Genomic DNA, 21,152 nt, shown 5'->3' with positions numbered 1-21,152 from the left:
AGAGTATGTTTTGATTGAAGGATGTACAATAATCTGCCCTGAATCTGCTCTGCTGCATTGTACGAAATTAACTTATTTCTCTATATTTGTTCATATTCAAAGCATAAATAATTTAGCATTTTGTCTCTGTCTGTGAATGTGAGAAGCATGCTTGCTGATTTCAGATCAGATGGAGCAGTGATGTTTATTACTCTGATGTTGGGAAATGATTGTTGCATATTTAATATCACCATAAATAAAAATCCTATAGCTGTGTTCCCACTTGTGGGAGCAGCATGTGGCTCTCCTAACACGTCTGATCTACAGGACTCAAAGCTTTTGTGTGATGAATGCAGAGGCTTTGCTTGCCCACAGTGATACAGGGCATGAGTGGCAACTGCATTCACCAGCGTGCCCTGCCTGGCTGGTGTCCACCAGCATCCTCCTGCTGCACTCTCAGCCCCGACCTGCTCAAGCAAAATCATTTATCTTACACAGAAGTACTCGGAGACTTACACTGTGTGACAAAGCAAATACCAGAAGAAGTAAAACAAACCTCATTAAAATAAAGTGGCTGGATGATAAGGCAAATGTTTAACATACCTTTTAAAAGCAATATTTCTTTTCTTCATTTTATCTTACTAATGCCTTTAAAAACTGCCTGAAAGTATTTTATAGTAATTGCCAAAGTAAGCTGGAGTTTTTAGCATTCTTACAATGGGCATTGAACATCTCTGATTTTAGTAGGTTTATTTCAAAGTGTGGGGAAAATACCGTGCAGTGGGTGAGTATCTGGGCCATGCCTATTATTCCTATTTATAATTAAAATTTCTTCAAAGTGTGGCACAAGTATTACAGCATTCTGCAGTAATGAGCCCAGGTGTTCTGCCGCACCGTAGTAGTTTTGCAGTGTTTTGGTCCATTCTCTGCTGTGCATGTATGCAGGATTTTCTCGGGCACCTTGCTGAACTCCAGCTTGTCACCCAGCGCCGTTTTCCATTTTCTCCTCTAAAAGTCACTGGCACGGAGATAAATTCTTGTATATTTTACCTAAGACACTTGCCAGAATAAAGGGAGCAAGGCACTGCTTGGCAATAGTGAAAAGCAAGGGAGAAAGAGAGAGCTTTGTCCATGAGCCATTTGCAAGCCAAGACAGTCCCGCTAGGTCACATTCTTGTTCTCTCAGCCTTGGCATGGATCGCTTCTTTTTAATGGAGTCCAGTGTTCCCAATGTTTCCAAACTTGTTTTAGTGTTTGCAGCAAGCTGGGATGGTCTCCGAGAAACAGTTTGTCTGGATCTGATTTAGAGCAAGGCAGCGTCATTGTGCTGGAAGCATGAGAGTCTCCGCATGGCTCTCCAGCCCTGTGAATGCAAAGGGATGGACGTCGCTCCCACTTGCACTTGGAAGGCTGAGGTCTCTGAGAGGGTCCACGACAGTGTCTCAGGGTGGATCCGGCATGTGCTTCTCAGGCGACTCTCCCAGTTGTCCCCACTTAGTGTGCTTGGGTCTGCACCACGCAGCCGTCTCAGCGCCTGGAGTGCTTTCGGCAGGAGCTGAACCCGCTGGTGTGCTCCAGGAGCAGCGCGACACTGCTCCAGCCACCTCCCCTCCCCGGGGTACAGACAGGGCATCAGTCCTCAGCACCAACTCTTCCTACTTAAAATTCGCTCCTATTGTACTGTGCTACCTGCTAAAGTGGTCACAGCCCAAACACAGCGTTGTTGGAGTAAGAGAACTGTGCAGAGGAGGAAAGCCCTCCCGTCCAGCCCTGAGGAGTAACTCCACTGACGCCAGCAATACTGGACAGTGTTAAACAGATGGGGATCAGAAATGGTTCAAACCCCTTCCTTTACTGGAACACAGCCATTTTGCTTGCTTAGTATTCTAAAAGCAGAGTTAATAACTATTTTTGTCTCTATTCTCATTTCTCACGTACATATAAAGTCTCTGTTGATGTTTAGCTTGACAAGCCAGGCTGCAGTTACGATGCCAAAAATCTCAAAACTGTCATGGAGTGAGACAAGGATAAAGGAAAAAAACAACTTAGATAAAAGGGCTATGGACTCAGAAATGCTGCATGTGGCACACTTCCCAATCCTCAGAGAGACTTATTAATTTACATTGTGGAAGTCTTTATGGTGCACAGCTCAAGTGGCTTTCTGGCTCCACTTGGGATCTCACTGGATTTACGAAGAAGCTGCTTTCACACTCTACAGGCAAAGGCATTTAAAAGCATTTTTGTTTCTTAAAGTGTATAAGGTAATAAAGTGTATAAGGGATAGCGTAAGGGAAGCTACATATCAAAGATAGGCCAAGACTATACTCAGAAATTGCACATCAACCTAATGCAGGGCGGGGGAGTGGTTCTTGCCTTCTTCCAAACAACAGCATTCAGACTTAGATTTAACATTCCGTCCTTTGCTGCATCCTTGGTGCTTTCTGTCTGAGCAGGAAGATGATCTGGGTTAGGCACTGTCTGACGTTAGGTCACAGGCGGCCATTGGAACAAGTGTTTGGGTTTCCTCCCCGAGCTTCCTTCCAGCTGTTTTCCTTTTGTCAAGACAATTACATTGGTCATTATTAAAATAAAAACAGAAGGGGAGTAAAATGATTCATCTTTCCAAGCAGCTTTGCTAAAGAGTGTCATTAATTCAACATCGGCAGGAATGTGTCTGCTTAGGAAAATGTGCTTTGTCCAAGGGACTGGACTGCTCGAAAGGCTGCGCCCTTTTTCACCTGGGAGGGCTCAAATGTAACCCTGAGCTAGTGACCAGTGTTTCTGACTGGGACCAAAAAATCGATGTTTGCCCTGGCACCGTCATCCCTTGGGGTCAGCCAGGTCGGGGCGGGCAGACACGAGAGCCGGGCCGGGCCTCGGCTCTCCCTCCTAGAGGTGAACCCATCAGAGCAGGGCTGAAGCCTGCTGCCAGTGAACCATTGTGGGAAGCATGTGTTGCTGCTGCCAGCCTGAACTAAAACTGCCTGTTGCCCAGGGACTGGGCTAACACTTTCCACCAGCTCTAATCTCTCTATAAAAAAACAAAACTAAACTAGAAAAACCCTTAAACAAAAAATCTAAGTTATTATCCCATCATTTGTAAACATGGATGCGTGCGTTGTGGGCACTTCAGAGAGAAGGTGCTTGGCAGCTTTTCCGAAGTTGTCTATGTGCTGCACGACAGCTGCTGGTGCAGCTGGTTTTTGCAGAAGCATGTAGGTTGGAGAGCACAGAGCATTTAACCCATCCCTCTGCATCAGGGGAAGATTGGCTTGTATTATCCTTGCATTACGTCCCATAATCAGCCACCCAGATCCTCATCAGTTGTGCTTTTCCCAAGTGTCCAAAGAAGAAGTGAAGAAATCGTGGAACGTTTTTCTCACTTGGCAATTGTTTTAATTTCTCAGAAGTCTGCATTGTATCAGTACTGTCCCTGTCCCACGCCTTCGATGCTGAATGCGCCCAGCAATTTGAATTGTCGTGCTCGTGCTCTGTAAATGAGATATGACTGGAGGTTATGGAGTGACTTAGTCACAGAATGTGCTCAGTTACTCATCAACAGCCAGGGTCCCTTTGTGTAATTCCTGTTGACAAGCTGGTGATTTCCTAATGGAAAGACAGCCCTGACACCGCAGGCATGTGCACAGCCTTCCAGCCAGGGCCTGGAGTGAATCACGCTCCACGTGATCACCTCCAGCGAGACCATTCCCGAGTGTGTGTGTATGTGTCTGGGGTTTGGAAGCTAGCAGCAATTGTACTGGTCTGGAAGATGAAGTCAGGGAGTTACAAATACAGCGCAGGCAGAGTGGACTAATACTAGGGGGATGATAAGAGGAAAAGGAGCTTTTTGCCTCACGATTTGAAGCCAGTATGGACTGAGATGGCCAGCTGCTGCTTTTAAGGAGCACTGGGGAAGTGTCACTGTATGAGGTCCCCCAAGGGCATTCCCTCTTGCAGCTGGCCGGCAGCCTGGGCAGGGGACACCCGTCCGGGCAGCGGTGGCTGGGCTCCTGGCTGGGCTCCTGGCTGGGGAGGTGGCACAGCTCTTGCTGAAAAGAGTTCCCTTTTCGCCTGAGCTGGTTTGGGAGCTTCATCTGAATCACCAGCATTCGGCGGTGCCTGCGTGTCCCCCGGATGAATCCCGCTCTGCCTCCAGCCCTGTAACAGAGACGGCTGGAGATGGCTGGGGGTCAGTCCTGCCCTGGAAAGGAGGGACAGTACAATCTAGGGCCACGCAGCATATACTTTTTAAATGGCTCCAGCTGTTTTATGAAGCCATTTTAGGTTTTAGTGCTGCTTGTGCGGGACTGGTGACTGCAGTGGCTTACAGCTCTTGTTTTTGATGGCAAGTGGAAAGCAGTTGGGACTGGTTGAGCTGGGCTGGACTTTGCTTCACGGTGTTTACAGTGCTGTTGTTCATTTGGGAACTAACCTGCTGCTTTCGGTTTTGATCCACTGAAAGGGTATATAAAGACATCCAGCCTCTCGCTTGCGAGGCTGGCAGGGAGAAGAGGCGGCACAGCCGGCCAGCTGGCTCCTGCCTGGAGGGAGGTGAGTCACGCTCATCGGCTGGCACCGGGCTGGGAGGTTCCCCGGGCATTGCCCACTCGGTGCCCACCCAGGCGTACCACCCGCTATTCTCCTCTCTGGCTTCCTCGCTCCGGTGCTGGCCACAGCATCTGGGAGTTGAGGGCAGGCTCCGGTACCCGCTGGGAGCCTGCTGCCTGTCTGCCTCTCTGCCCTTCCCCACGCTGGGGATGCTGCAGGACCCACCTTCTTCTTGGGCAGTGCTGGGTTCCTAGTTGCTTGTTTTTCTTTTAAGCCTTTTACCTGTGTTCCCATCTGATTGAGTCTTGGGCGGGAAAAGAGGCGTAGGGAATGAGGAGAGGAGGTGGCAGGGGGCTGGGAACAGGGCAGAGTGAGGGCAGTGGATGTTGGGAGGGAATTTGCAGAGCTGGACCCCAGAGTTCAGCCTGGTGCTTCAGGCCATTCTGGCTTAACCCTGCCCTAGCATTGTTCAGTCCCTAGTTGTCCGCTCTGGAGAAGCTTTCCAGGATCTGTTGCGTGCATGCCCTGACGGCGGTGGCCCGGCAGGCACGGTCAGTGCCGGGCGAGGGGAGCTGCCGGCAGCACACGCGCCGGGGCGGCCTCAGCCATGGGCAGCTCAGCGCCCTGGGCCAGCGTGGCCGTGCTCAGTGAAGTAGGATTATCTTTATAGTCACTTAAACCTACAGATCTGTCAGCCGCCTCCCCAAGTGGAGTAGGTTCTGATTTATTGATTTACAGCTTGCGTTGCCAGAGTAAATCGCTCTGCTAACAGCCAGCCGATGGGAGTCGGGCACCTTCGCAACCTGGAGCTGATTAAACTTGCCCAGCGTGCCAGAGATGTTACCCTGGTTGGGTATGGCCCATCATACTCTGCATCTTCTCTTTGCCTCGTCTTAACTTCTCATCAGAGAAGGCACAGAGCCCTTCACAGAGCCATCAGCCACGTGTGCCCATGGACACACACCCCTCCAAAACAGAGTCTGGTTTTAGCTGTCATGGTGTAAATTCAGGGCAGTCTCATCAGCTCAGGAGCAGATTGCAATTTTGTTAATGAGAACATACGCTGGCCCCATGTATTCCCAGGGATTTGACCTAAGCTTAGCATCTGTCAGGGTAAGAAAAAGTGGTTTAGTGGCACTGGCATAGTGGCAGTTCAGAGGATAGGGAGCGGGGCAGAGAGGGTTGCTGGCTCTTCCCTCTTGAGGGACAGTTTGTATTCCAGCAGAGAATATTTGTGGAAATCAATGTTTTAAGAAATTAAATGCAAGAACAAAATCTAATCCCTAACTTTCCAGATCAAAACATTTTGAGTTTTCTCAGAAGCAAGCAAGATAAGAATTTTTATTTTCTGCTATGCAGATTTAACCCTTCAGAGTTGGGGAACCACAAAGCAAAGCCAGTGACAGTGAGCAGAAAAGGCAAGAGTCGGGACTGTGTGTAAGGAGTGGAACCCAGGCTAGATCTGCAGAAAAAGATGTGTCCATGCAACTATGTATACCTTAACTCAATCTAGTTACATCAACTCAGGCTCTTAGTGTAGTGTGTCTAAATGGTTTTAACTGTTCTTGTGATCAGTACAGGCTAATGGCCGGTAGGTTTACACATCAAGAATGTGGTAAAATTGCAGATGAGGCAGGCACACTTCTACCTCAGAGGAGTTAACTGAGGCCAAGCCAGGTTGCGGGGAGCTGTCCCCAAATACCTACTGCAAGGGAGAAGTCTCCCAGATTCTGTCTCTGTAAAAATTCTGCGCAACACAACTATCAGCGTAAAATACAGGCATTTTTGCAATGAAGATGAGCTGGAGTTTAATTTGGTTAATAACTGAGGCAAGTTAATCCTGTTCAGGGAAGGATCAAACCAGTTTCAGTGCATCTGTGTCAGTGCTTTGCATCTGTCTAACTAGATTGATTTAAAATAACTTGGTTACAAAAGGAAATTGTTTCTCCTGTACAACTACTGAATCAGGGCTCAGACCGGTCCCTGTTCCTGCCTTCATTCCCTTCCTGCAGTAGGAAGCTTTTGGTCAAGTTCCCCTCTGGTTCCCTTGTGTAGTAGACAAGGATGGAGATTTTCGTGTATCAGACAGGGCTGCTCACAGAGCTCGTTAGGAATCTCTTCATGTCCCATCCGGAAGATGGTAAAAAGTGTCAGAATGATTTACTGGGTCTAATTTAATCTCTCTCAGAGAAATAAGTAATCAAATGTTAGGAAAACAAATGTTGGTTGACCTCTCTGTTTGAAGCTCATATGTGAGTAATGGGAGTTAGGGGGTTTTAAACCTGTTATCTTTCGCTATCACAGACAACTCTTTAAAGAGAGCTGAGACCAAATTTAGAGTTGAACTTTCATCCCTTGAGGGGAAGATGGGTCCCTGCACCCCTGTCTGCTCTCCAGGGCAGCGGGTCGATTGGAGCCGATGTGTATCACAGAGAACACAGCCCAGGACTGTACCGCGTTGACAGCAATGGCTGGGCAGCCCCTTCTCCTCCAGGCTGGCAGCCTGGCTCTTCAGTCCCCTCCCCAGGATCCGTGCAAGGTGAGGGCTGAGTACAAGTACAAGGGACTGCCCTTCGGCGAGGCAGGAGCAACATAAGCCCCTGGAAGCTCAGCAGCAACGCTGACATAGCTCAGATGGAGCGAAGGGGAGGCCGTAGGTCCGCAGCTCCCTGAGCGAACGGTCAGCAGCAAAGCTGACATGCTGCTGATCGTCTTCTTTTAATTAATATGTTATTCAGCCAGGTTGAGAGACTTTGTACTTCTGAGGTCTGATTTAGATTTGCAAACCTTGTTGCCACCATGGCCGGCTTTGTCCTGCAGGTACCAAAAGGCTCTGTATAAACACATTCGTATTCATAAACATATTCAGAGTCCAATACACTTACCGTGGCTTTGATAATAGCCTGTCCCTCCCTTCCCTGGAGAGTGCCATCCTGACTACATTTTGAAATCACAAACCATGACTCTCATTTAAAGTAGAAGAGCCTGTGTTTTCATCTTTGGGAAGCGACATCCTATCCTCAGTCCTGTGTAACCGTAACTAGCTCTTAACAGACCCCAGCAACTTTCACAGATTCACTGATGTAACAGCCTGTGTCCACAGCTGGGAAACTGAGGCACAAAAAGGCAGAGTGACCGCACCAACCCTGTGTAAAAAAGACAAAGCCTTTTTTTTCAGGCTGTACTTCCTCTAGGTATCACTGTAATACTTTATCAGCTCTTGCTATACAGAGATTTATATGAAATCATTTCTATTCCATTGAAGTAATTTTCAGAGATTAATTTTTTAGGGTATTAGCATTGATTCCTGAGTGCATGTGCCCTCCTCCTCCCGCCAGCCGTCTATATCCAGGGAGAGCTGCATTGTCTGAGTTGGAGGAAAGCTCACTTGCCGTAATTTATTGAAAAAATTAATTTTAGATTTAAAATGGGGCTGCCATTTATGAACCCCGTTCAATCTGTTCTTCACTCCTGAGTCTTCCCTCTGACCTTTTCCATATCTTAAATCCTCTGGGCTGTACACTGTGTTCATTAGTTAAACTTTCAGAAGGAAGCAGCAGGTGTGGGTTGTGGATAAGGACTGCATGCAAGCTTGGCTCTGTGCTTATCCATGTACCTCTGGCAGGCTGCGGCTGTAATTTAATTTAGGGCAGTGCCAGGATTTGGACTTTTAAAGAGTTTTTCACAGTTTGTAAGTTTTAATAACAATTTTTACATCAGCTCTGGAAGTAGCTGCCCCTGGCATTGCATGAAGTATGCAGTAATGATACTTGCACTTTAGAAAATGAGCTGGAGAACTGATGCAGTGCACCCCAGTACTGCAAAGTTTAATTCCTGATCAGGGAGTCTGGAACAGTAAGAGCCAGCCTGGCCAGAGAGGATTGAGGGTCCCAGCAGGGTTGCTGGGGCTGACCTGGGCTCAGAGCTGTACCGCACGCTGCTCAGGGAAAAACAAACGGGTCGTCCCTGGAAATGGGTTATCCCTGTGAGTCAGAAAAGAGACTAAAAAACAGTGAGGTGATCTTTAAAAATATCTTTCCTTTTCCTACCTGTACGCTGGGGGGGATAGACGGGGACTGCAGTCAGGATTTGCAAGCTTTCCAGTGCCGACGGCTTTTCCTGAGGTCCCATTCTGTCAGGCATCACTGCACAGATTCTGCAGGCAGATACGTCTTACTACTTGGGGATTTGGGGATGTTTTTAGTATGGATGTGGCTGTTTGTGGAGGTACTGTGGTTCCTGTGTCAGTATTACCGATTTCTGTTGGTAGCTGGCTGCGGAGAGCACCCCAGAAGGGAAAGCCCCAGGCTGTCAGCAGAAGGGGGCTCGTAGCTACCTCCAGCATCTGTGCCTGCGAGATAAGCCCAGGGACAGTGCTAATGGGCTGGGAGCGTGCACCCACTCAGGCACTGGGTCTGCCTTCAGCATTCCTTAGTGCGTTCTAATTTCCCTTTACCTTGTCAACATACGCTCAGATGCTGTGTACAACACTGCAAAAATACTCTGTGTCTTCCAAGGGCTTCTGTCTCCTAAAACATGCCGGAGGCAGAGGAGATTGGGGGATAGTGTGTGCGCTCCCTGGGATGGATTGCCTACAGTTACAGCTCTGAAAGCCATAGAAAAATCACCGACTTCATCAGTGTGAATCTCTCATTCCATCTGAAAAGAAGGTTCCCACGAGAAGGATGTGCTTTATATCCCTAAAAGACACTAAAATCTATCTGGCTAGAAGGCAGATAGCAATTGGAAGAAATTAGCTTTGTATCCTGGTGCCATCTCTGAATAAAATACACACAATCAAAACAAACTTTAAAATGCTTTGAGCTTTTCTTGGTGTTTTTTTTTTTTTTAAGGAAGAGTTCAGCAGCAGCAAAGGAACATTTTCCTAACTTTATTCTGATTATAAACTTTTCATTGATTGGATGTTGGTTTTTAAGAACATCATTTTGTTTAAGAACATCATTCAGTCTCTGAAGTCAGCTATTACCTATTAAACTGAAGCTATTGTGTATGCCAATATTGTTAGACAGAAGGACAAATCAAAACAAACTGTACTTTAGATGCTAAAACATATATTTGTGTTTGTCAGGCTCAAAGTCATATGCCATTGGTACCCCTGTGTAGTTTAGATTTGAAATTCAAAACTTGACTCCTGCAAATGCTTCTTGGCTCAAATTGCCATTGAATGTTAAGTAGTGTCTCTGAAGTGAGACTAATAGCACAAAATGATACTGAATGTTTGCAGGAATGGGGCCTCACAAAAAGGTTTATAAAAATCTGCTGCTAATAACAATGTTACATTTTAAATAAAACCTCTAGAAAAGATGAGTGGCATCTCAGTAAAGACAGGCTTCCTGTTGATGGGGATTACATTCCTAGAGGAAAGTCTAATGCTTGTTCAGGACAGCAGAAAAGTGAAGCTAATTACAAGCAGAAAGAGAAATCGGTTGGTCCAGATCCACTGTCTAGCTGCTATGAAATATGGCGTAAAAGGCAGCATTAGTCAGAGGTTAAAAATTCTTTCAGTGTAAATACTGTTTGATACGGTGCCTGATTTTTCAGAAGTGCTAGATGTGAATTCTGCTACGTTGCTGCAGCTTGGCTTTTGTGAACATTGAGTACATTTTAATAAAGCAGGTGAAGAAATCTTTTAATAATCTCTTAGTTTAATCTGGCCATTGTTCCTGTATTCTGCAAGGCCTGGGTAATTTTTGTGCCCTTCAACCTCACATTACCTTTTTGCTGAAATTGAACTGAAGGACAAAATAAACAAACACAACTGCAGTCAAGGTTACGGGCTGTTGAGCTGTAGTTCTCGAGCGCGCGGTGGCTACTGTGTGAACATGAAGTTTGATGGAGGAACATTGGGAGTTCGGAGAATCGATTTAATGGTATCTGCGGTGAAATCCGCACATTGCTTGACGGTGCCATAGGTTGTGGTACATCCGTTGAAGAGTTCTTCGGTAGAGCTCCACAATAATGACTGTGCCCACCCCGGTGCTTGAGCAGCAACCCAGTAACAGCCAGCCCATTGTGTGATTACGTGTATTTTGATGTTAATTATGCTGAAATAAGGGATTGTTCGAACTTTCCAAAATAAGTGCTTTTTAGGATATTGACAGGCATTTTGATTTTAACTGTAAATTTGGAGTAAATCTGGGTAATCACAGTCCCTTCCACTTCTAACCCTTCAAGGTTATTGGGGAAATCGTTTTTTCCCAGTGATAGACAACATGGTCATGAAGCGCTGGCTTCACAGTCAATAAAAAGTGACTACAGGTAATACAAATAGTAATCACTGAGCCTAACTGTGAATGGAAAACTTACTCTAATAACCCACTCAAGGTACTATTTTACCTGCCCTCTGACAAAGCACGGTGGCTTTCCTTTCACAAATGCTATTTCTTAAACAGTGAGTCGGGTGGGTGGGTGCTGGGATTCCATAAGGAACAGGAGGTGCAAATGTGAAGAAGGGGTAGAGGTCACGTACAGTGCCCCGGGGAGGATGCCGGCATTGGCAATGATAATAATAGCTCTGACCATGTTGTACACCTGCGTATCGCCCTCCGAACAGAGCCGCCTGTCGGGAGAACGACAGTCTGCAGGGAAACACCACCTTGTTTAGATGAGGAATGAGGAACAAGCTTGCTTTAAGGAAGCCGGGAAAAACCCTGGCTTGGAATAAAATTAGCTGAGACTTTGACGTACAGACTTCTTCTTGGTGGTAGTAATGCTCAGTGCAGCAGTATTTAAACATTGAGTCAACGGAGTGCAGTTTGTTCACTGCCTGGCACTCCCTGGGGAGGGGGAAAGAGCAGTCCTTGAGGCCCTGGTCTGCAAAGTTTTAGCTTCTGTATCTCCTGAGCTACACAAGGATATTCAGTCCAGAGGCCATGGGGAGGGAGGGGGAATGAATGACCCGTACATTACAGACTTGTAGCCCCAAGAAGTTCAAACGTTTTAGACACCAACCCAAGTACAGCGTGGTCGATGGGGCAGCCTGCTGGGGCAAGGGCATGGCAGCACGTTACTTTTGGGAAACACATTTGTCATTCACGGAGGTGAGAGTGTGAAGAATGAATGTGGAGCAGGACGGTACCACAGAACATCTGGGGGCTCCAAGTTCGTGCGTTACTTCATCTCCTGACGCCCGGCTCGTCTGCCAGTCCTGCACAGACTGACTGTCTAGAATTTCAGGTGTGGGACAGGGGAAATTCAACTGGGCAGTTCCCAGCAACCAGACCTCTTTCGCTGGGTCTTGTTGGTCTTCTTCCTTGTCATCTGGTAGCAGCAGTGGAGCTGTGCTGGGTCCTTACGTCAGCTGGAGCTGCCACAGTTCCCAGTGTATCTGGCTTCCTGCTGGAACGCAGGCCAAAAGCACATGCTTGTTTGGTTTGGTACTTCCTTCCAGATTGTCCTAATAATGTGTCTGAACGTGCAACAGAAAATATTCCAGTGCTCCGCTGCAGAGAGGACCTGGATTCTCTCTTCCCCCGCTGCCTTCGGTCTCCTCCGCTTTCCACCCACTGCAAGTGCGAGGGCTCGTTCCAAAGTTCAGGTTCTGCGTTTTCGTGCCTTGCCAGAAAGATAAAAGGGTTGGTAAAACTGTAACTTGACCTTAGCGTTTCGCCGCAGCAAGGGAGATAAGGTGCTGAAGGAAACACGGAGAGCAAAACACTGATGGCTGTGGGAAAGGGGACACCACAAGGCAAAGGCTCCCTGTTGAGGACCCGAGTGCACTCCTCGGGAGCTGCTGGTGAGCCCGGCTCACAGGCGGGAATGGCTGTGGATTGCTGACGGGGATTTCAGCCTGGTGTGCACCGTATCTTTGCTCTGCCACACAAAGGACCCCTGTGCTGCTGCTGCTGCTGCAGATTTGAGAACGAAAAGATTGACTGAAGCTGCCTGTTATTATTTTTGGCTACTCCAGCAATGTATCAAAAACCTGACACTGGTTTGATGCTGGTGCCCTACTTTATAGAAGCCCTGAAAAGCAGATCGAGGACAGCGAGCTTGTCTCTCTGCATGGCATCTGCCAGCAAAGGGTGAGAAAACTTCAAACCGCTGGCAGGGGAAACGGGGGGGGAGGCAAAAATGAGGCAAAATGTGCTAAATCCAGAGCACTGTTTGCAGACTGCAAGGGGAAAGGGTCTGCATGTGCTCCACTAAGGAGGCAAGGTGGGAAATGCTCTGACTGGGGTGTTCTGCTGCCAGCATGGCTGGTGAGCTGATGCCGTTGTCCCCCGGGCACGGTGGGGACCAGTTTACCCTGGAAGGAAGAAAAGGACCCCACTGGTCTTAGGTGACAGACAGTGCTCCTTATTATTCAAGTCCAGCAAAAATGCTGCCAGTCCTTCACATTTTCTGGATCCTTTGGAGGTGAGAGAGGGTCATGCCCACCTACCTCTCCGGCTGAGGAGGAGAGGCACGTAAAAGAGGATGTGCAGGGAGTTCGTGTCAGAGCTGGGCAGAGAACCTACGCATTTTGACTCGTTTGTCAGCGCAGCGCACAGCGGTGCTGGCTGGAGGGACGGTCTGGGAATCCGGTTTGCAAGTCACTGGAGGAGGCGAGACTCGTGCCTGCTGCCTCGGGCAGGACCTGCCTGTCTCCCAGTCTGAGACCTGCTTCCTTCCCCTCTGGTGTGGGGAAAACCCTGAGCATTCTTTTCAGTCAGGGATATTTACCTTTGTTCTCGCTTTCCCCTCCAACACTGACCAGCGTTTGCAGCCCAGGTGCCTGCTTTCTCCCCTGATCCGGAGCAGCCTTGCAGGAGCTGGAGGATTTATGATTTGCTGCAGACATGGACGGTAGCCTTTGAAAAGTGGAAAAGGAAGCAGCCATAAATAACAGGCAGGGGACAGTGCCATGTGGTGGTTTTTCATTTACTAGATAGTCCTACTTTGTTCTTGATGAGTAATGGAGGCATTTGAATACGCCGCGATGACAGCAGCAGTCTGGCTCTGGGAACGTGTCGGCGTGGGCTGGGTGAGGATGGTGGCAATCAGGACAGTTGGACCATGCTGGGTAGCCTTCCCCTCCGTTCTCCACCGTCTCGCGTCCTCCTCTCGCGCTCACCCGCTGCTCTGGGCACCGCGTTCGGTGAGCCTGCACTTAAACAACCCCGAGCTGCGCCGGGGAGCCAGGCCGTGAGCACAGCACTCACCTGAGCCTCGCCGGGTGCCGGCTGGCGTGGGGTTCTCATGCGGGATCGCTCTGTGCGTGAGGGGTGTCGGGGTGCGGATCATGGCTCACGCAGGTGCGGCCGGCTGCTGCTGCAGACGCTACTCCTTACTGTGGATTGCGCTGTTGCAAAGGTCAGTGACTCGGCTTTCCAAAATGGGAAAGGAATGTGCGTGTGCATCCCAGGGCAAGGACACCCGAGCGGGCGGCCTGGCGGCGGGCAGGCGGCTGCCTTCCTTCTCCCCCCCCCCCGGTACCGTCGACCCGCCGGACAGCCTCCGAGCCGAGCAGGAGGGAAGCGGTCAGGGGAGAAGTGCCCTAGTGCGGTTTTTTCTTTGGTTTTTGTTTTTGGGGTTTTTTTTGCAAAAATAAAGGCTGCTGGAGAAGTGGATTTCCCCGAGGTTTATCACAACAAAATGAAAGCGCCGAACGGACGCGGGACAGGCGGGCTTTGGCGAGGGGTGAGCGGCTCGGCGACCGCGGGCTATCGCGGAGGGCTGCCGGCGCTGGGGGGGGGGCGGCCCCGCCGGGCAGCAGGGAACGCTGCTGGGCGGCAGCGGCGGGAGGGCAAAGGCGGGTCCCCGCCGGCCTTCGGGGAAGAGCCGTCGTCCTCCCGCCCCGCAGCCCAGCCGGGGCTTCGTGCGGCTCCTCCGGGGCTGCGGCCGGCGAGCAGAGAGCGGGGGCGGCGGGCCCGGGGCGCTCTGCCCAGCTACAAGCGCAGCCAATCCGGCGGCCCCGGCAGCGGCAGCGGCGCGGTTGCCCGAGCGGGGCGGGGCGGCGGCGGCGGCAGGGCCGGCCCGGGGCGGCGGCGGGGGCCGGGGGGGGGCGGCCCGCTCCGCGGCCGGCGGGAGCGCGGCATGGGCGAGCCGGAGCGGGGCGGCGGGAGCCGGACCCTGCGGGTGAGTGGCGGGGCGGGGTGGGGTGTGCGGGGCGAGTGTGTGCGCGTACGTGTGTGTGTGTGCGCGTGTGCGTGGGCCCGCGGGGTTCCTGCGCGGCCGAAGCAAACTCCGCGCCCGGGCTGCTGCCGCCGCCATCTGGGGCCGGACCCGCACGGCGGCCGAGCGGCCCTGCCTCGGCGGGGCCGCTTGGCACAGCGACGGCCGGCTGCGCCCCGCGGACCCCCGGGCGGCGTGAGCGTGGGCGTGGGGATGGGGCTGCGGGGGGGGCCCGGGGCGGGCAGGGAGCGGAGCGGGGCCGGTGGCCGGGGTCGCGCAGGAAGCCACTGCGGCTGTTGGCCCCCCGGCGCTGGGTGATTGCAGCCTGCCGCTCGCTTTCAGCCCGGTGCTCGGTTAGGCTTGTTTATTTTTAGCAGCGTTCCGTCCGTGATTCTGTGTGTTAAGAATTTGTTTTCGTCGTTATTTGTTAAAACGTCGTCGCCGACCGAGGCAGACGCCCGTGGCCGGGCTCAGGAGCCAGGGCCGCGGTGTGGGAGATGGGGCTTGCGACTTCACTTTCCTTGTGGTTAATCCAGGAGGAGAGATCCTGCCTTGCTTTTTCTTTCTTGTCCGGGTTCTGCCTCCGGGCTTAGGTTAAGCAAAATTTCAATGATAAAAATCAAAACCTTTATCCCCACCCTCCCCTCCCACCGTGGAAGCTTGTGAGTCCCAGACGCAGCTGGGGAGCTCCCGGTGTTTCTGTGGTTCCAGCCCCTGGGTGGTGGCAGGGAGCGGGGGGGGGGGGTGCCCTGGGTCAGCCCTCGCAGCAGCCCTACCTCCTGGTTTTGCCTGTGCCTCCTTGGAGGTTCCCCAGGTGTTTCGGGGAGCTCTACAATCCCTCCTCGCTCCAGAAACTGGTGCTGTGGGAACGACCAGTTCTCGGGGCTGTGCTGTGGTTGGAACTCCAAGTCGGAGTGGTGGATCTGTGGCTGCCGTTTGCATCAGATGTCCACAGATAGGGCGCTATTTATTTATGCTGGTTTAGGCTGATGTGATAAGAAAAGGTAATTTTTTTCTATAAAGTGTCAATTTCTGTTGAAATTGAGATGGTGGTGCCATTCTGCTCTTGAGAAAGAGGGAGAAGTTACTTCCTTAGCTTCCTAACAACATTTTTGATTATTGAAACTCGGGTGTATTTCTGATCACCTTTTGCTTCTTGCTCTTGACACATTTTGCTTGCTTTTGCAGTTTCTCTCATCTTGCACGTTACAAATGCAGTCGGCGTCCTTGCTGGTTATACTGTGCTGGACTTTCAGGTTGTCACTGACAAACTTTGCAGTGGCATGTTGTTAAACGAACAAACACCCATGCTCAGGTGAATGTCATGTGTTAAAATTCAGGTTTGTTCTAGCAAAAACAACATTTGGAATCTGGTATGAGCTGACAGAGTCCTTTAGAATGTAATTAATTCTGCTGCCAGTTAAAACTGAGAACAGTCTAAAAACAAGGGCAGGCATTAATAAGTTTAATTACATGTCCTTTGTGTTGCTCGGCGAAGGTGTTGCGTTAGTGCGGGTAACGTGTGACACCAGCTTCCCATCGTGAGCGCGCTGAGGGGTGTTTCCCAGCACCTGCCGCCCAGAGAGCCCCAAAGGCTGCAGAGCATCCACCTCCGCTTCGGCCCACTGCGGCACTGCCAGGGCAGAGATCCGCAGCCGGCGTTCAGAAAACGGCGGGAGAAAGTTCAGGTTAGCAGAACGTGGAGAAGGATATGCTGCATGCTGGGACTTCATCCACGCGTCCTGTCCTACAGGAAAAAAATCATTCTCTCATCTTCTGGAAGCGTGCAAGTTCTCTTGTGCTGTTGTTCTTGGTTATTCCCATAACATCACTCTCATATTTATTTGTTAAATTGAAGCAGGATGAGGCATTGGGGAGGAACGGATGAGCACTCCCAGCAGTGGTCAGGAGGTTAGCGGGAAGTCAGCACCAGGCGGGGGGGGGGGTCACACAGGCACTGCTAATGAGGCAAGGAGAGGGCTTGGGGGAGAGCTGCTGTGTAGGAGACCCTGGTTTGCATCTACTGCGGGAAGAAACGCAGCCATCGGACCAGTTTGGGCTCTGCAGAGAGCGTAGTCCCAGTTTGTAACCAGCAGCAGCGAGGCTCCGAGCCTCAGGTGGGACAGCCTGCGTACAGCAGAGCTGCCCAGCGCCCGATTTTGCTGCCCCTGGTGAAGCTGGCAGAGGATGGCGTGTGATTTACTCCCCTCTGCGACTGCTAAAATCCTTCTCCCATCTGATGTTGCAAATCAATTTGGTGGAGTTGTCCACTTTGTTCTCAGTCATAACAAAACCTAATCCCCAGGCTGGAGACAGATTTAAATTCTGTCTATGCTGCACGTGAATCTCACGGTCTGTTCCGCTGCATTTGTGCATGTAGGACCTCCTGCAGCTGACGTGTGCTGGTAAGAGGGTAAGGACTGCCCTAAAGACCCTCTTCCCAGCTGGTCAGAGAAAAAAACTGTCAGCCCTTGAAAAGCTGTATGCAGGGAATGTTTCCTGACCAGGAGAGGTGTCGCAGAGTCAAACCTGTAATTTACGAGATCAGATCTCTCTGACAGCGGGGAGGCATCCACATTGCAAAGGCCGACTCTACAGCTGGTATTAATGGGACATCTTCAGCTTAGTGCCTGGACTTCTTTCAAAATTCCCCTATTTGCTTGTGCTCTCTGAGTGGAACAGCAGGAGATTTAAGAAAGGCTCTTTATTTTTTTCCCTGTGTTTCAGTGTTACATTTTGTGTCTGCTCCGTCCCTCTGCAGCTACCCAGCCAGGTTCCCTGTTTGTTTCTGTCTCTCAAAAATATCAGGAAAATTTTCATCATAAAACCACAAAAGCAGCAGCTAGGTGGTTTCAGGCAGGTGAGTTTCTGAAATGAAAACCGATGGGGTTGCCCCTTTGAGGGCTTGTCTTCACAAGAAGGCAATTCTGGAAAAAGAGTGTATGAGTTTAAACACACAAGACCTATTCCAGAATATTTCTATGTAGACAGGCCCTACATTTTTTCCTTCCTTGCACCCTCGGCAGAGTATCTTTGTTCTTGAAAGAACATCAAGCCTGGACTCCTGAGCAGTCCCTCCAGTCATTCTGCAGAGGTGCTGCCTGCGTGGTGCCGCTGCTGCACATGGATGGTTGCTGCCTCCTTTGCTCAAAATCCAGCCCTGGAGTTTGATGAGGAGAGAATGGATTGTCCTTCCATGCTTGTTTCCCTTTGTCCACAAAGTCTTCGCTGCAGTCCACAAGGTCCTGGTTAGACTAGGTGTGCTGTCACAGCCTGGTAATACTTGACGTCCCTAATTCTGGCTGCCTATGAAGGAAGCAGGCAGAGGGGGATGGCATCCCTTCGCATGGTAATGTTTTATGACTTTTATTATTTAGAACAACAATCCTCTGTCATTGCTCTTGGGCAGTAAACCTCTTTCTTTAATAACCAAAGACTGGCTGCCTCTCTGTAGGACTCTCCAGGTCAGTGCCGGTAGCAGTAATGTTATTTCTCTTTAGAACTAATGTGGTCTTTTATGAGATTTTTCACCCCCTTCATTTCAACTGAACTTTAGGCAAGTAGAAAGGGATTAAAATAAGGCCTATGGCAGAAAGAACTGAATGTGCTGTTTGGAAAGAGGGTTTCCTGCTGTGAGATGTCTCTGGGCAGCTGGCCGTTCCCACCATATTAAAACAAAGGTGTAGGAACTGAATTAGATCAGCTCATGTAAGCCGGGACGGGACCTGAAATATACAGCAAGTTATTACAGCAAGAGATTGGATGGCCCCACAGGCAGCGTTTTGAAAAGTGATGGTAGAGAGATGAATTTGAACAAAGTGCCTCTGTCATCTTGGAAGCGTATGTATACAGTAAGCAAATGACGTTCCAGGTGAGTTTGCCCGTTAGGATGTTGGATGGCTAAGGAACAGCACGAGTTTACAGGGACTCTGCTATCTCTGTCGCCATGGATGCTGCTCTCTGCCCGCGCTGGGTGGAAGCAGGCAGAGCTGAGGAGCATCCATCTCCTGCTTCTGTCGCTGCTTCTGCCCCAGGGGCAGTGATGTATCGTTACACTCCTTTGGGGACATCAGGTTGTTAGGGTCTCCTGATAGAAACGTGCCTACCTTCTCGGGAGGAAATTCTGGCAGAGGGTGGTGAGTCTCGGGGCAGAGCTGGAAGGAACCGAGACGAGTCTTCCCCAGCAGCTGGGGCACACCAGCGCGGCCCATTTCAGGCTGAGTCCAGCCGTCGCATTGTGTGCTTAATACTGCTGCACTTCTTCATCAGCGAGTGGATTTGTTGGGGGGTTTTTTAGCACTTGCCAGCCCTCACCCTGTAAATTGTCTTTGGATGAAGCCCTCCGGGTCTGTTGTGGCCTGATACAGTACAAGGCAGAGACGTTATCGCTCTGAAGGCTTCACTGTAAAATGCACGTGGTGCCCAAACAGGGGGAACGCTGAGTGGTCCTTCCAGTAAGAAGAATGCCCTCACCCTCTGCATCAGGGAAGCAGCTTATGGCCTTAGCAGGACCTTTTTCTTACTGTTAATACAAAGGGAAGTCTGTGGGAGCTGTGACAGGGACTTGCAAACATCTTCCAGTAAATGGACTCCTGCTGCAAATGTCATGTTACTTACCAAAGGACATGAGAAATGCTCTCTCCTCTGGAACAGGGTATTAAAATGAAAGGACCGCGTGTCCTTTGAAGACTGGCGGTGTAGAGCCCTTCTTGCACTCCAGGGCGTTTGCAGGCCCCCCCGGACCGTGCCGGGCTGCCGCGGGTTAAGTGCCGTAGCATCAGGGCCAGCTCTGGGGTGCTGGGGAGGGGATGGGGGCAATTGCCCTGGGAGGAGGCTCTGCGCAGGCAGCGCTCATCCTGCTCTGCCAGGGCTGCCTCTGGCGGAAAGATCTCTCGTCCCTTCCGCTGAGGTTTCAAACGAGAGTCTCTAATTAATGACATCTCCCCACTTGATACACAGGCAGATGCTGAGCCTTTTAGGGCTGATTTGCGACCCGCAGCGCTGCCTCCGTACAGTGCAGCATCTGGTGAAAAATGTTTCTGTTACTGACCTGGGTTGGATCTGGTCAGCTGTTCAGGAGTAAAAGACATCATGGGAGTGGGTCCTGCCGAGGCAAGAACCCGGCAAATAACCTCCTGCCTAAGAAAAGTCATGTTAATTTTAGGATTCCCAGGAGCATACAGCAGAGTATGGAGGGATATAAATACACATTTGCTGAATCTGGTGAGAACATAATATGTCCCGAGAAGCTCCCCCTTGGTAATTCTTCATATTGCACATCTGCACTCCCACCCATGGCCTTGCAGCTGCAGTAGTTTTAAATGAAAAATAGACTTGTTTTGTTTTAATTTTAACAAAAATTCTTAGGCCAGCATGAAGCAGTCCAGTTCGGTGATGTACATGTGTGCATTACAGTGTGTAGCTGCTGAGTTGTGGGTTTAGATTATCAATTTTTGTGTTTGTCCACACAAGAATGCAAGTCTCAGCTTGGTTACGTACCTTTTCTAATTTCATCTATAAAATACAGAAGTAAGATTTGCCATAAATGCCTTGATTCTGGGCGTATCGGGGCTTGGTGAGCAGTCTGTATTGTCAGTTCTTGAGCTGCTGGATATTAGTTCTGCACTCAGCATCCAGAGGTAACTCGATCTGTCTGCGTGTATTAATTTACAGTATCATTCAGAGGAAAAGGATATGGACCCTTTTCTGTGAAAATAGTGTAAAATTGCCACAAAGTACTGGGAAATGACTGTGCTCAGTTCCTAAAGATCAATTTATTCACCATAGAGATATGGGGAGAGTGGGCAGTTTAGAGAATCGCTAATGGGATAGAGAGCCTTTTGCTTCAAAGCCACGGCTTCTGATCCAGCACAGGGCTGTGCTAAGCCAGGGCTTTTAACATTTGAGGGCTGGTGGTTGTCCTTTAAGAAAAGATTGTGGTGTCGTGATCTGTTTTTCTGTAGATGCCTTAACAGGTACCACCACAGCTGGTCCTGGCTGTCAGCCTCAGTAGATGCAGGGAAGTGTCTGGGGACGGTGCTGTCGCTGAACCCTTGGGCAGTGTGTCCCCAGGCTCGTTATCCCGCCGTGCTGCTGGCGAGAAAGGGTGGCCTGCAGCTTTCAGACTCTCCATTTAGCATGCTCAGCTGGAGAACCCAGCTGTGGGCTGATCCGTTATCACCTGGGGGTTCATCCATGGCTTGAATCTTAATGACAAATCTAGAGAAGCACCTGTTTATCTTCCGCTGCTGTTTATCCTAGAATCTCCTTTGGCTGTTTTCTAGATTCAGCTTGGCATTTGATTTACTGGAAGCTGTGAATTTTGCGTGCACTGTTGACATTTCTCTGTGTTTCAGGTGGTCAGCTTTACCCGAGTTTCTAGAGAACAACAAAACTCAACACATGCAGACAAAGCAGTCTGAGAGTATACTGGGAGCATTGTTGTTTCGCTCATAAAAGGCCGTCCTGAGAATATCTCAAACTCCCCTTATTTCTGTCCTTCCGTGCCT

General features: G+C 50.0%; 1 protein-coding gene across 12 annotated transcripts in view; it reads left to right on the top strand.

Annotated features, from left to right (window-relative positions):
- The window catches only part of DAB2IP (DAB2 interacting protein), a 211,994-nt gene that overhangs the window by 141,437 nt on the left and 49,405 nt on the right, over positions 1 to 21,152 (top strand). Inside the window, exon 1 of one of the 12 annotated variants that reach the window (XM_052814275.1) lies at positions 12,151 to 12,572. The exons of 8 other annotated variants lie outside the window; for them this stretch is intronic. In XM_052814275.1, coding sequence (XP_052670235.1) covers positions 12,460 to 12,572 — 113 coding nt within the window. In that variant the 5' untranslated portion in view covers positions 12,151 to 12,459. Of the gene's footprint in view, positions 1 to 12,150; positions 12,573 to 13,751; positions 13,843 to 14,072; positions 14,170 to 14,523; positions 14,608 to 21,152 lie in introns of those variants that run through there. 3 more of the 12 variants (XM_052814276.1, XM_052814279.1, XM_052814277.1) reach the window with 3 other exon arrangements.

Source organism: Harpia harpyja, chromosome 19, assembly GCF_026419915.1.
Source record: "Harpia harpyja isolate bHarHar1 chromosome 19, bHarHar1 primary haplotype, whole genome shotgun sequence".
In the NCBI taxonomy this organism is placed as follows: Eukaryota; Metazoa; Chordata; class Aves; order Accipitriformes; family Accipitridae; genus Harpia; species Harpia harpyja.
Note: the sequence above shows the minus strand (reverse complement) of the source record. Positions and strands in the feature narration are given on the sequence as shown.